The sequence below is a fragment of the Polyodon spathula genome, chromosome 9 (assembly GCF_017654505.1).
Source record: "Polyodon spathula isolate WHYD16114869_AA chromosome 9, ASM1765450v1, whole genome shotgun sequence".
Lineage (NCBI taxonomy): Eukaryota > Metazoa > Chordata > Actinopteri > Acipenseriformes > Polyodontidae > Polyodon > Polyodon spathula.
The window spans coordinates 40,991,962-41,007,806 of record NC_054542.1 but is presented as its reverse complement, the minus strand read 5'-3'; the positions used below and the strand labels follow the sequence as shown (position 1 = coordinate 41,007,806).

At 40.6% G+C, this 15,845-nt stretch overlaps 2 protein-coding genes across 2 annotated transcripts; both read right to left on the bottom strand.

Moving 5' to 3' along the window:
* Window positions 1–860: 860 nt before the first annotated feature.
* LOC121320852 (protein Hikeshi-like) lies at window positions 861–7,072 on the bottom strand. The gene is made up of 5 exons (XM_041259566.1): window positions 6,855–7,072; window positions 3,376–3,613; window positions 2,553–2,704; window positions 2,077–2,195; window positions 861–1,170 (listed from the first exon to the last, which is right to left on the bottom strand). Exons 1-5 carry the CDS (start codon window positions 6,882–6,884, stop codon window positions 1,116–1,118), a joined length of 594 nt encoding a protein of 197 aa, XP_041115500.1. The 5' UTR covers window positions 6,885–7,072; the 3' UTR covers window positions 861–1,115.
* Window positions 7,073–8,096: 1,024 nt separating this feature from the next.
* LOC121320851 (polycomb protein eed) lies at window positions 8,097–14,596 on the bottom strand. Its single transcript, XM_041259564.1, has 12 exons — window positions 14,444–14,596; window positions 13,289–13,441; window positions 12,935–13,027; window positions 12,727–12,792; window positions 12,341–12,466; window positions 11,961–12,042; window positions 11,718–11,809; window positions 11,097–11,230; window positions 10,053–10,158; window positions 9,539–9,697; window positions 9,045–9,118; window positions 8,097–8,433 (listed from the first exon to the last, which is right to left on the bottom strand). The coding sequence occupies exons 1-12, from the start codon at window positions 14,543–14,545 to the stop codon at window positions 8,307–8,309; spliced, it is 1,314 nt and encodes a 437-aa protein (XP_041115498.1). The 5' UTR covers window positions 14,546–14,596; the 3' UTR covers window positions 8,097–8,306.
* Window positions 14,597–15,845: the final 1,249 nt, after the last annotated feature.

Here is a 15,845-nt window from a genome sequence, read left to right as displayed (position 1 = left end):
CATCCCTGCTTGTTTATATTCCCTAAAGTATGTTTTAACTGCAGGAATCTGAGCTTCTCATCCCAATAAGACAGTGTACCTGCTTGCCACTATGTAGCATTTTCAGCTGCTGTTTTGAACATGGGTCGACCTTCTAAAATATGTAACTCTATGATTTGATTTGGATGCACTGATAATACATTACATCCTCAAGAATGATTCTATTTCATTAAGAGATTATGTTGTATTTCAGCTTTTAGACAGTTAAGCCCTTTAAAAGGCATTGTGTTACTGAAATAACTCCATCCATCTTTCCTGGAGTTCTTTAACATCTAATGAAAAGATCACATTCTAATGCTTATACATAAGTAAAAAATGTATGTGAACAGGCCAGCAGGCACGTCCATATTTCCATTCAGTTCATGTGATAAGAAACCTATTTGTAGGTGTTTAAAGTACAGTAAGTGTGACATACTCACTGAGGCATGGACACCACGTTAATTCATCTTTTAAATATCAGGGTCAACTATACTCAGCAGTGTTAGTTAAAGGATTAACACGCATAGAAATAGTTCAAATGGGACTAAGTAGGGCATTCTTTCTAGCACTCACTTATGAGTTTGCAGTGCTCTTGACATTGTAACTGCCTGCATCAAAGAACCCATCTATCCACAAATCCTGTATAGCATTCTCACACACGTTCTCCTCTCTAGAACAGGATAGTGTCTCTAACCTGTTCCTCAGGCACACCAGTTAATGGGTGAACAAGCAGCGCAATCTCCATACCACCTATTTGTCAGCAAATAGCCCCGTCGGTGAGGTGTCTGATGGTTTTGTGACCCTATTATAATTGAGAACTAATTTCACATGTACCCACAGTGGATCTGTCTGTTAAGCACCAATGAAGCATACAGAATGTTTAATCCAAATTTATTCCTATAGCAAACAAAAAAAATATAAACCACTTTTTTTTTTTTTTTGCATGAATGACATAATTGTCTTTTGTTGAAAACTAAAATCCCTATGAACTCAGATGCTGAGTGTTAGTGTGTTAGAAATCCAGCCTAGTGATATGGGAAAACAGGATTTAAATACACAAGGTTGTTTTAGACTCTTCATGGTTGTTGAAGGAGATTTTATGACTTCCAAAAATTAGGATTCTGGAAAATTCTTCTCTGAAAGTTTTCATACCTTGGGGGGAAAAAACAACAAAAAAAACCATGCATCAGTAACACAGATTTCCTGCAACTTCGTACAGACAACATTTGAATCCCCATGACCTACTGTGTAACCATTTTATGTGCGTGAAAAAGTATGACACAGACAGATAGTTCCTCCATATATTCCCAGATTCTGATGCTTTATTTGCCAGGCAAAGCAATTTTCTATGGTTTAGTAAGATTTACCTTTAAAAATATATAATTATAGTTATTCATGTTTTTTAAAGGATAACTAATAAATCATAATTGCAACACTGCAATACATCTCATTAGCATATTCCTATTAGGTCAGTCTCTTTACAGCATCTTGCAAATATTGGCAGACTGCCACTGTGCTGCAAAACAGTGTATGACCATACAGTGCACCTCACACTGCCTTTAAGACAACCCACAGAAAGAGTTTAGTAGTTCAGAAATGTCATTTATAGCACTGATGTTGCTTCTGCAGCCCACCTATGAGCCAACAATGATGTGAAAAATGTAAGAGGCGTGTGAAACACCAGGGAGTCCTATTTTAATGACAAATTTATATCCACTACTGTTTAAATCAATTGAATACAATCAATGGTCTATTTGGTAACACTAGCACATTTTTATACATGTAATTAGTTGGTCCCAAGGCAATTCAAAACACAACCATCATTGTGCAAACTATTGGCCTGGATTTTAAAAGGGGGTTATACATTATTACCTGATCATCCTATACAGTGTGTTGATGCTTAGTGGCTTAAATGGCCCCTTTACAATATTACTTTGCACAAGCCTGTCAATTTATTTAGCCTGGGAATAGCTAGCTTCTTGGCTAATTATGTCAACTGGTACAGTATCTCTAAGATACAGTTCTCTAAGATTCTCGTGAGAGGGCTTCACTCTTTACCATTTCAAAATAACACTGGCAGGGATGAACACCTCAGAAGGATTGGGAGTCATCTGAGCTTGCGTCACTGCAAACGACGAAGAAAAATTGTACAAGCTGTCCATCATCTTCTGTGTGAACTACAAGTAAAGGAAGAGTGACACGATTAGTTCAGACCAGCTACAATAAAAAGATTAAAGATGTGTAAAGGAATGATTTTTTCAGCCACCACATCCCTTAATACATACATGCTTCATACTGTATGTTAGAAATTAAATGCTTTACTTCCTAGAAATACAGTAGTTAAATACTTTTTACTATGTCTCACCGCAAAACCAGAACCACTAAATACAGTTTTAGTACATGTTTATAAACATGAGCCTATATGATCATGTTATTCATGTGCTAATGACTAGCATAGAAAAATATTGTTTTGGGGTAAAATATATTATGTTATCACTGTAAACCTTCCTTCCCTTTTTGTTGCCTTTAATTACCTGTGTGAAAGAGTCAACTGTGGATACAGCAGCACTGGCCACTGGGGTCTGCTGCAACAGCTGTTCCAGTGGTTCTATGGACACGCCCACCTGAGCAACAGAGGGAGTCTGCGGAATGCTCATCATTCCAAAGGGATGCTGGCCTCCTTCCCCTGCAGCGAGATCAGAACAAAAGTCTGTCAGCACTTCAATCACATCACTAATTTTTCCAAATTCATGTCGAACGTTAGCAGTTAAAAAAAGGAATGTGGATAATTTATTTATTTAATAGTATGATTTAATTTTGCACTTAAATATAATTACTAATTTATTCACAATCCCCAAAGGTATTTTGTCTGTCATTGAATTTATTAAGTTTCTTGTAGCATTTCTAAATTCAGCTCTACTGGATGCTTAATAGTTATGAATGATTGATTGTGCCCCTACAAGCTTCCTCCCCTTTAAATCTGTTTGCCACTAAATCACTGTGGTGGCCAGGGTGCCCAATCAGTCCTGAAATGAAATAATGTACTACTTTTGGATCTGTATGGTGGTTTACCTGGTTCAATTAAACAATTTAAAACAGGGTTGGAACAATGACCAGGACTGGAAGGGCCAACTTTGATCATCCCAGCTTTGAGACCAATAGGTTTGTATGTACATTATGTGTAGCAGTATGTACAGTACACATTGTAACATGTGTGTGAAATTATATATATGTGTGTTTGTTTGAGAATGTGTACAAAACTGATAAAAAACTGAAGGTACAAGATTGACAATTGTTTCTTCTATAGTTACTCCTACCACACACATGCTTGGCTTAATCAAGATATGTCCCGTTTACCAGACTTCAAGCCTGTAATTTTGAAGATGGCGCTTGGTTTCTCATTGGTGATGAATCCTAAGAGCTGCCACACTGGCAGCCCGCTGGGGTCAGGGTAAGAGAAGTACACAGCTCCTCCCATCCCACCAGGGAAAGGCACAGTCCCCAGCATGAACACCACCACATGGTTAGCAGTCTCGTAGTCAGGGAGGTTGAACACAAACTTGTCCTCTGCAACCTGCTGCACATCTGTCTGCACCTAAAACAAACACGATCTTGGCCAGTCAGGTAAGTCTGCGGTATTGAGTGTGGTTCAGTGGTAAAGCATCTAGCTGAATGAGGGTATATCATATTTATTCATATCTACAGGTAACCAGAGTCAGAGGCAGACAGGTAAGTGGTCCTGCTTCAAGTAATTAACATTAGCTGTATTTAAGTAACATTATAAATGTGGTATTTTAATTAGGTGATTTACTGTTTGTGATTAGTAAAAGGTGAGTGTGGTTAAATTGAACAGATGTTGATTTACAATTTGATTGGTTTCCACACAGCTTGTTGTAGTTGTGTGATCCTACTGAAGTGCATTAAAACTATTGTACTGCTTAAGTATTGCCTTTAGCACTGTTTAGCAGCTGTTAACCAGTTCCCTTGCAAAGTAAGGGTGGAGCCTACTTAAGCTGAGTGAATCTACTACTGGTCAGTCTACAGGCAACCAGAGTCAGAGGCAGAGGCAGATAGTTAATATAATAGACAGCTAGCTTATTTGTGCATCAGCGCACGAAAAAGCCTCTCTACCAGAGCTGGGAGTCTAGCTGTGGGAGTCCAGTGAGGAGAGACCTGTGAGGAGAGGCTGTTGGAGAAAGTCCAAACCTAGCAGCGCTCTGGAAGATGCCAACTACTAGACCGCTCCTGCCCCCACTACTACTGTACCTATCTGTCTCACCTGTCCTGCTATGACTGTCTCTCACATCCCTGTTATTCTGTCCTCTCACTCCCGTCCTCTGTCCTCTCTCCGCTGCGGCTCCCCTAACCCCTCATACCTCTGCCTCTCCCCCACTCTCTCTGGTGCCCCCTGGAACTGTCACTCCTCTGCTAACAAAGCTGATTTCATCTCTGCCTTTACCTCCCATCTCTCTCTCAATTTCCTTGCTCTCACTGAAACCTGGCTCTCTCCTGCTGCCCTGTCCTCTCTCTGCGTCCTGTTCCATACACCACGTCTCACTAGACAGGGAGGTAGGACTGGTCTTCTCCTATCTTCCTCCTTACTCTTTTCTGTCCCCTCTGACCTCTGCTCACTCTCTGTTAACACCTTTGAATTTCATGCTGTACAACTAACCTCTCCATGTCAACTCCTGCTATTTGTATTGTACCGTCCCCCTGGACCTCTCTCTCACTTTCTCAATGCACTCGACATCTCCTCTCCTCCCTCCCCTCTGTCTACCCCAACTGTCCCATTAGGTGATTTCAATATCCATCTCTCCAACCCCACCCACTCTGCCAGATTCTTTCCTCTCCTTCACCACCTCTCACTCCATCCCCTCCTACCCACAAAGCTGGCCATCAACTGGACCTCACCTTCTCCAGGGCCTGCAGCCCCTCCACCCTCTCTGTCACCCCACTGGACCTCTCTGATCACTATTTCATCTCTTTTTTTCTGCCTCTCCCCTCTCTCCCTACTTCACCTACCCCTACTGTCACCTGCCATCCTAACCTCCGCTCTCTCTCCCCCTCTGTCCTTGCCTCCACCACTCTCTCTCACCTCCCTCCTATTGACTCCTTCTCACAACTCTCTGTAGACTATGCTACCTCCACCCTCTTCTCCTCCCTCTGTCCCCTCACCTCCCAACCAATCTGGTTTCTGTTCTGCTCACTTCACTGAAACTGACTCTCTAAACTCTGCCCGTGCTGCTTCTCTCGCCTCTGTCCTAATTAACCTTGATCTCTCTGCTGCCTCTGACACTGTCGATCACTCTATTCTCCTATCTTTTCTCACTGACATGGGAATCTCCGGCACTGCTCTGGCCTGGTTGTCTTCCTACCTCTCTGACCGCACCTACCAGGTAACCTGGCGTTGCACAACCTCCACACCTCACCCTCTCTCAACAGGAGTCCCCCAAGGATCAGTTTTGGTTCCTCTCCCGTTCCCTCTCTACACCCGCTCCCTGGGCTCATCGTATCCTATGGTTTCTCATACCATTTCTATGCTGATGATGCTCAGATCTTCCTCTCCTTCCCCACCCCCCTCCCATATCTCTACCTGTCTGTCTGCTATCTCCTCCTGGATGCACTCTCATCACCTCAAACTCAACCTCTCTAAATCTGACCTCATCTTCCCCCTCCTCTGATCTTCCTCTGGAATCTACCACACTCTCCCACCTCCTTAGCCAAGAACCTTGGAGTAACCCAACCCCTGCCTCTCCTGCTCCCAGCAGATCTCCACTCTAGCAAGCACTTGCCGATTCTTCCTGCAAAACATACAAAGAATCCGACCTTTCCTCATCAAGTACTACACACAACTCCTCGTCCGGGCCCTGGTGCTCTCCCGCCTAGACTACTGCAGCTCCCTCCTGCATCTGCTCCAGCTCATCCAGAACTCCGCTGCTCGCCTAGTGTTCTCTCTGCCTTGCTTCTCCATTGCTCCTCCACTGGCTCATGATCACCGCTCACATCCAGTTCAAGACTCTTGTACTCGCCTACCGATGCCGTGACCAGACTGTACCCAGCTACTTCCACACCCTCATCTCTCCCTACACCCCCACCCGACCTCTCCACCTGCAGAAGACTGGCTGTACACCGCTACACTCCCGCCTCCAGGGCCCGCTCTTTCTCCACCCTTGCCCCGCAGTGGTGGAACGGCCTTCCTACAGATGTAAGTTCTGCCCAGTCCTTGACCACCTTCCAGGGTCTCCTCAGGACACACCTCTTCCCTTCTGGCCAATATAGCACTCTGCCTTTAATGAACTTTAACTTGCACTTATTTGCCCCCTATTTTACTGTATTTAATCCTGTACTTAACCCAATGTGTAGAATCTTGTATTTCACCTGCACTTGTATCTAATCCTGATGTAACAACACTTATCTGCTCTTGAACTGCCCCGATATCAAATCCTACTGTGTTCTGCATTTGCTCTTAGTCTGGTATGAATTGTAAGAACATTATTGATAACTATGCAATATAATACTGTTAGTAATGAGTGAATGTCGCTGAATGCGGATGGATGTACAAAAACAAACGTGACCATACCACAGCTGTAACAAATAGTAGCATGCGATCTGCATCTTACTAAACGTTGTTGTATCACTCATTTTTTTAACACGCCTCTAATTCTAAAACACGAAAACAGCAGTGGACTAGTGGTGTAAACAAGCGGTCATCCTACATACTATCAAAGAGAAAAGTGGATTTAGCTGCCATTTAATAAACTAAAGCATAAACGTTGTTTCACTAAATAAGTACAAAAGCAAACTAGGAAGTTCGACATTGTGACAACTTCACTTACCAATCTACCGGCCACTAAACAACCAAACATGTCTTAAAAGTCGCAGATTCTTGATGATTCGCGGTTTATAAACAGTATCACCACATTCCGAGGCTTTGTTGCGTTTTTTAACATTACATACCACTGGTTATTATTACTATATATATACCATGGTTACAGGCAGCATTGCCCCCATGCTACGTGTTACTGTTCAATGCTTACCCAGAGAGTGCAGAACCTTCTAGATCGTATGAGTCAATGTTAACACGCAGGAAATCAACTCTCAACTCACGGTAACCCAGGAAACAAAATACAGCCTTCACGCTCGGCGTGCAGATGCAGGGAAGAGTGAACATACTGAATGCACACCCATTGTACATTTTGTATTGGTTTCTGAGCAAATGATTACGTTGGACAGTACTACGTGATCTAATTCTCGAATTTAATTTAATTACGTGGCTATGTATCTGGAAATCTCCGTCTATAAGAAAAAAAAGACGCAATTTCTTGACATACATTTATTTTTCATTGATGTGATCGACAATCTGGTTGTTGGGTATGACGAATGTGAAATATCCACTATGAAATGCAAAATATATCTTTTTTAATAAATTGCTGTATTTGCTAAACTGCTTGTCAAGTTTCCACGGTGTATACCGCTCACATCTGACACCCCATGCACTTGCTCGCTTAGAAAACTACAGTAAAAGTAATACAACGTTACAGCTTCGGGATCAGGCTGCAAGTTCAGCTGCGAGACGACCTGTCATATTAAATGAAACCTTTATACTCTATCGAAAAAGTGAGCCATGACTATGACTAGAAGTTTGCTATTTCTGAAACTAACCTATACTGTGGATTTCTTTAATACCCAAGTTAAAACTGAGTTAATAGGGCCCTATTATTTAGCTTCATATAAATAAATGAAACCGGTTGCAATTTAATCATCCAGCTCTTTGGAACTTCAGATTGCCTCCATTTTAAACCTAAACATCAAAGTTTCGTTCACCACTATAGGACTTATTTGGTCTTAGAGAGATCGAGATATACAGTATATTTATGATACACATCCCGTCAGCAAACAAAAGGTTACATTTAAATCTGAACACCAGAAGGTTGTGTGATTGAAGGATAAGTTAATATCCACAACCCAGCTGTAAAACATTTTCAAAAGCGATCAGATGCTATGGAAAGTGGTGGGGGGGGGGGCTTTATTTATTTATTTATTTTTTTAGGTGCCATCAGTAAATACAAAGTTCAATATTAAAAAAATAAAATTTTATTTTAAGCAACAGAGAACAAAAGCAGGAAACAGGACAAGGATAAATGGACCACAAAACAGTGACTGATCTGATGCTTTCTAAAACAGACAGCTAAAAAGGGGCCCAAGTTGTTAAAATACATTGTCGGTAATCTATCAGAAGCGTGAAAACAACTAGCAGTCTCTGTAATACACCAACGAGCAGCAGCCAATCACCGCAGCCGGTCCCAGCGCCAGATGGACGCATCATCACACACAGCAATCAGGATGCTGCTGTCGCGGCTGAAGCTGGTCTGGCGTATGGCTGAGGTGCATTTTGGATAGGTCAAGGTGGTACACCTGTGAAAAAAAGAAAACGGCAGATGCAGGGTTTTTGGATGTGAAAGATAACAGTATAATTAAAACCTTTGTATCCCTTACCTCCCAGCATGGATCTTAGACTAGAACTGGACATAAGGTATGATTTAACATAGCTTTCCCTGCGGAGATTGTCAGTGTATTGCTGTGGTCAGTGCATGAAAATGTAAGTGTTCAACACCAAGCATGTAGGAGAGTAGCTTATTACAAAAGCCACTGCAGTTTCACCTAAAAACATTTCTTAAAACATTGCCTTTTAATGGCAGTCACCGTGGACTGCATGCACAGTATGTGGAATAACTTCTTGAAACAAATTTCCAAATTAAGTTTCAACAAAATGCCAGAAATCATGACTGACAAGTTTCTCTAGGATACATTCATAAAATACAAGTACGGGGGCTAAGTAGTGCAGTAGGCAAAGTCAGTAGCTTGTCATGACTTTTGAATGGTTTTAGATAAATCTAAGGTCACATGTGAAACAAGGTTGATGGTCGCCACCTAGCCTTCATGGGTCACTAGCCGAATCACCACGACAAAATTCTTTAAACCCAGTCTCTGCTTGAGAAGCTCAGTACTAAATGGAAGCTCCTTACTTTGCTTTATGAGGGTCCTCCACCTCCAAGTCCCAAACATACAGCTTCCCAGCTTGATTGCCCAAGGCCAGCATCTGCCAGTAAAAGCAAGAAATGTACCATCAGTCCAGTACTTGTACATGTTATACATAATGCAAATCACCAAGCTATAGGACTATTATATTGAATAGAATTTCATCTCTCAACCATAAATCATTTCAATGGAATGTCTCCTTTAAGACAGGTCTAGCACAGGAATAAGTCTGGTCGTTGCAGCTTTACAATAGAAAATGTTATGTCCGACACTGCAGGAATGGAAATAAATTCCTACTGCATAGCTGTTTCATCCATTCAAGGTTTTAGTCACCGTATATAGGTAACAAGCTCAGGTGTTTTTATTAAACTCACAGCAAAAGCAGGAATGGATCATACAGCTATGCAATAGGAGTCATATTTCCATTCCTACACTGTGAGGTATTCTCACATTTAATGTCTGAAAGCTCAGGATTCTTTACCTTCTGCCAGAAGTCCATGGAGAAGCGCATGTACCAGATATCACACTGACTGTAGTCAAACCTGCCCAGGATTGTCACGTTGGACTCATTGGGTTTGATCCGATCTATGTCATCTTCCATTTTCCCTGGTTTCCAGCACACTATGGCGTTTTCACAAGACTGTGGAGAGGCACGGGATATGAGTAACACTGCAAAACCTCCTCACAGCACCACAACAGTGTTAACAGTTAAGATGAGATTGTTCATTCTTTTATTGGATATCCCAGGAAACTAAGCCAAGGATAACGTAGGTCTGTAGTTCAACATTGTGTCATTTTTCTCTCTGCAAGTTGACAAAACTATTTCAGGCATGTACTGCTTTTCTTACTGGGATAATGAATGGAAATTGTTTCACATAAATATGTAAGGTGTCCTTTTAAAAGTACTGCAATTCCAAGTCTTAATTAAAAAAACATATTTTCCATTAATGGTTGACAATTGAATAAGAATTTGTAATCGTACAAAAAACCTGTACCTTAGAAAGTATTAAATCTCCAAGCCACCGTACACAGTCAACATAGTTTCTGTGGATATCTCTTGTAGAGAAATCAGGAAAATGGATCTTCTGGGAAACAAATGGCCTGTTCAAAGAGACAAATTCATTGTTATTTGTCAAGATAGGACACGAGGTAATGTGAGAGGTGCCCCATATATTCCAGAAAAAGTAATGACTTTCACAATTCATATTTTACTTTTCAAATATTTAATCCAACCAGTAACAGTAAAACATTTTTAAAAAAGTCTCAAGCTAAGGTATAATAATTTAAATAAAAAGGTATAACCACATTAAAAACACCACTTTAGACATCTATCCTAAAAACTCGCTCACTTTCTCTATTCCACACACACAGGCAGGCTCTGGCTCTCAGTCCCCTCACACACAGAGAAGAGAGTGGACTACTACCCCCCTGTGGGGGTGGGGGCACAGCAAGGGCGTCTAGATGACATTGTCCACACCCAACAGCGGCTCACACACACACTACCGAAACTAGGAATATAGTCCCACCCCGGGAAACAATACAGATAATATGAATGCACAGGACCAGATGAAACAAAAGTCTGCCAACCTGAACTGCCTGATAGTCCACAACATATTGAACTTACATTCATAGAGATATTATTTCAATTTGTTCAAGTCCTCGAGTAATAAATTAGTGTGAGTAATTATAATTATTTTGAGTACTTTAACCCACCCCTAGTGTACATCTAGGCTGTAGGGTGAAAGTCTAGCTCCCTAGACTTTTACCCTATAAACTATACTGTATTTACACATTGACCTTACATTGTAACCCTGTACTGCCCTGTAACACCTGTAAATCACCTTGGATAAAGGAGACTGCCAAATAAGTAAGGGCAAAGTACACACACAGCCAGCACCAACAGTCAAGACCAAAACTGCTGGTCCACAGTGTCCTATAAAGCATACGCTACAAATCTACCCTGAACCACAGTGTTATACGAGACAGACCTGCTGCTCACCTATACTGAAACTTTTCCCACAAAGCATGATTGGGATTACCTATTGGTTTTACTGGGGTTATATTCATATGAACCCTTAATGGCTTTCTGCATCCTCTCAGAGTTGATTCTCCACAGTTTGAGAGAGTGGTCCATGCCACAAGACATGATCTTCTCGCCGAGGAGATCAAAGTCCTAGAGAAAAGAGACTTGTTCACAATCAAATACTTTCTAAGCAGAGTAGTTTACATTGCACACACTCATGGAATATGTTGAGACACATACAAGCTGAAGGCTGTTCAATCCTAGCAACACATTGCACATAGCCAGTTCAGGCCGTGTTAAAATGTGCCAATTGTGTGCCACCCTCTGGGTGCTCCCGTCTACAATCGACAATAGAATAGCCTGGACTCAAACCGGCGACCTCAAGGCTATAGGGCGCATTCCTGCACTCCACTCAGAGTGCCTTTACAAGGTGTGCCACTCAGGAGCCGCCTTCAATGTTCTACCTTTTAAGGTACCAGCTGACAACCACTTACAAAATTTCGGAAAGAACTACATTTTATCTGTAGCATAAACACAATAATGTTACAAAACAATAAAGATTTAATTTATTTTAACTTGGATGTAGCTCATTTCCTATGAGAATTATAGAAACGGGCAGAGAAGGGCTGGTACTTACTGCACTGAGGACCTCATCTCGATGCCCCTCCACGCCTCCAAATATTGCAACTAAAGTGTCAGTCTGAATATTCCACAGCCTCACAGCATGATCTGCAGGTAGAACAAAGTCATTAAGGTCAGACCTGATACAACTCCTGATCCTCCCTCCTTGTACTTTTTTAAAAAACCTATATTTAATTTCAGTTTGTACTGCCAACAGAAGACACGGGCATGGAGTTCAGTGCACAAAAACATATTTTACCTTTGCTTACAGAGAGCAGGAGGTTCGGATCTCGAGGGTGAAATTTCAGCTCGTTAATTGCATTTCCGTGTCCTACATAATGCTGTAAAAATGTTAGAGTGTTAAACATGCCCATTTCAATTATTCAGATTTTGTGATTATATACCGATTTCAGACTACATTTTTTTTTTTTAAAAAAGGACAGCAACACAAAAATGAATCATTAAAAATAGCCACTCAAGGAGTAATACAAAAACAATTTCTATTTTTCCAACATTAACACTGGACTGGTTCTGCAGCGTGCGATATCACTGTGGTCTGCTTCAATAGGGTGCACCACATTAGAAACACCAATACTACTTAATTTCAAAAAGCACCAGAGCAAACCCAGAATTGCGCACCTTAATGCACTGCATGGAGATGTGGTTAATTATGCGGATGATGCCCCGAGATCCTGCCACAGCCAGCAGGGGGTGGCTGGTGCTGCTGTCAAAGGTCCAGGCGCAGGTGTAGAAATTCTCATCTGTCTGTACAGCACCCCCATGTCAAGGAGGAATAGTCATCAGCCAACACTCATGAGTCAGCATCACATACCGGCAACAGTAGGAGTTGATGACGAGTGTAAGCTTAGAGGTGATGCTCTTTCTTTTTTCTGCTATAACACTAAGTTACACTCTCTTACAATTCTCTTGGAAAACAGGCTTGAAAAAAAAAAAAGGATTAGATGTATGTTTCATGATTTAATGATTGGCTGTGCTAGCTCCTGTAAACACGACACAAAGGATACATCAGCATCCACATACGACTGCAGTAAGCGGATCTCACCCTGGGAATGGCACTCGTATAATGTAACCTGGAACACAAACAAACAACCCTTATCTATTGCCATCAGCCGGTGTTTTTATACCACATCCTGAAAGTAAGTGGTACCAATCAGAGCCTTGTTGGTACTGTGAGTGTCGCTTTAGAAAACACTGGTTTTACAGGCAACCTACCCTATTACTTCCCACCGTGGCAAACACCAGTGGGTCCCCTTCCTTACTGTGCCAGTTGAACTGCACACCAAATAGAGGCTGCCCATGGTCCTCCTGTAAACAAACAAAATACAATCAACACAAAACACCAGCACGCATATTATTATGCATGCCAGCTTTTTTTTTTTCATTAGGTTGTCTTGGTTCAAATACTTCACAAGATACAAACTGGCAATTAGGATTCAATTTATTGTACTAAAAAGCAAAGCTTTGCCTAGCAGCCATTACAGAGCCGTGTTCTGAAGCATATAATTATTTCTACCTGGCACATAGCATATTACATTTGTCACCTTTAAATTGCCTAGCAAAACTTACTTTGAGGCTGTTGACGCACTTGAAGGAGTATTTACATTTCTTTGACTTCCACTTGCCCTTTCCCCAGCTCTTCCTTCCAGGGGCATTGGGGGTGTTGGTGGGGGTGTCTGGGCGCTCAGTGTTGGTCCCGCTCTCTATACTGACCGCATCATCCTGAGTGCAGAAACGATTTACTCAATAATAATCTGTATATAATATACAGTATAATGTATACTGTATATAACAACTTATAACAATATAATCCTGTTAGAATTCCATAACCCGTTTAAAAAAACTGTGACAGAAATTCTGAAACTACTTCATTGTGTATTATTAAGTGTCAATCAGTGACAGTTATTAGTTTAGACTCACAAATGTTTGATTAACTTAAATAAATTCCATCTCTAGGTTCTGCACATTCTACAATCTCTGAATATATTTTTTTAAGAATGTATTGCTAGTATAACAAAAACACCATGCAAATAAGTTAGTTGAAGGAATGTAAACCAGCTAGATGTTCTTCCGTGTTGCCCTGCAGTGATTTGACATTCTTTTTGTATGAAAGGCGCTATATAAAAGTACTGACTGACCGATTATAAACACATGGGCTACTTGTCAATCCTGAAAAAATAAACCATCACCACTTTGCTTTATGACTCAAACGTGATCAATATAATTAATAATTAGTAAGGCGACTATTAACAGTAATACAAAACATTAACTAATACTTTACACTGCAATTTTTTGTTCAACTTTATGCTATTCCACTGTACTGACATCATAATTGTTAGGTGGGTAAGGCAAAATTCCTGTGTTTTTTTGTTTGTTTTGTTTTTTACAGAAGACGCAATTTACTTTCTTTTGTGAGTTTTTTTGTACAAAAGTGTGAAATCACAACATAACTTTCTGGAAGTACATAAAATAACTAAAATTAAAAAAAATTAAAAAATTATAAATAAAAAAACACCAAAAGTTCGGTCCCAGTACCGGTAAGATCACAACTCACACGCTACCGTGGCAACAGCAAGGCCTCTTTGTTACCAGCGTTTCCCACCTTCTCTCTCAACTTTCTTTTGAGGAGCTGAAATGTAGTATCAGTACTGCCAGCCTTCCCACACCACCGCTTCACCACCTCCAATAAACCACCCTGACACACACCACGAACCCCAGCCTTACGTTTTCGTCCCCTGAAAGATCGGGGTTACTGTTCTCGTCGCTGCTAAGTTTCTGCTTTTTCGCCGGCATCTCGTTTCCCGCCGCGGCTCGGCTCTCAGACATCTTCCCTCATCTTCCTCGTCCTCAAATTTCCCGTCCTGGCCACATTGTCGTAAATCATGTGTTTTACAATGTACCTGCTGGTGACGTAAAAACAATGCCACACTGCCGTAAAGCAAAACTGTCGCAAATAAACACAACTTCAACATGATAACCCTAAATGAAGTCAATAACTTCGTTCGCCACACAAATCAATTTTATATCATTTTTTTTTAAACTACCCATGTTTTGATATTATTACTCCATATCAACAATAGACTAAATAATTATAATCATTTGTCAAAAAAAAGATAAACATACAATTTAATGAAAAATATCAACTGTTTTGCCGCGCATTTCTAAACACGATGTTGGTACATCATTTATTTATCCTTTTCATATGTGTTGTCAGTACATAAGAATAGGTGCATATAGAGCTGTTTAATGTAGAAATAAGACATAATCAAAATTTGAACCCTGTGTTAGAAAAGCAAACTATGAAGGTATGAAACAGAGACTAACAGAAGTAGATTGGAGTAAAATAGAGAAAACACCCACAGAAGAAGGATGGTTATTCTTCAACAATGTAGTACTAGAGGCGCAAAATAATTACATCCCTAAAGTAGACAAATCTAAATGTAAAACTAAATTGCCAAAATGGTTTAATAGCTCAATTAAAAAAAATATTCAGCGAAAAAAGGCACTTTACAGAGCATTAAAAAAGGACCAAAAAGTACACAGAAAGAGTACACAGAACTGCAAACACAAGTCAAAAAGCAAGTTAGAAAGGCCAAGAGAGAAATAGAAATGAACATTGCTAAGGGTGCTAAAACCAATTCCAAAATGTTTTTCCAATATTACAACAGCAAGCGAACATTCAAAGAGGAGATTAAATGTTTAAGAGATAAAAATGGCAAAATCGTAGATAAAAATAGCAAATATATTAAATGATTACTTTTTACAAGTTTTTACAAAGGAAGATACTGACAACATGCCCCACATGTCATCCAGTTCCTATCCAGTTTTAAATAACTTTAGCATAACTGAGGTAGAAGTGTTAAAGGGACTAGGAGCTCTTAAAATAAACAAATCCCCTGGGCCGGATGAGATCCTCCCAGTAGTACTCAAAGAAATGAAAGAAGTAATTTACAAACCGCTAACCAAGATCATGCAGCAGTCTCTTGACACAGGGGTGGTACCGACAGACTAGAAAATTGCAAACGTAATACCGATCCACAAAAAGGGAAACAAAACTGAACCAGGTAACTACAGACCAGTAAGCCTGACTTCTATTATATGCAAACTTATGGAAACTATAATAAGA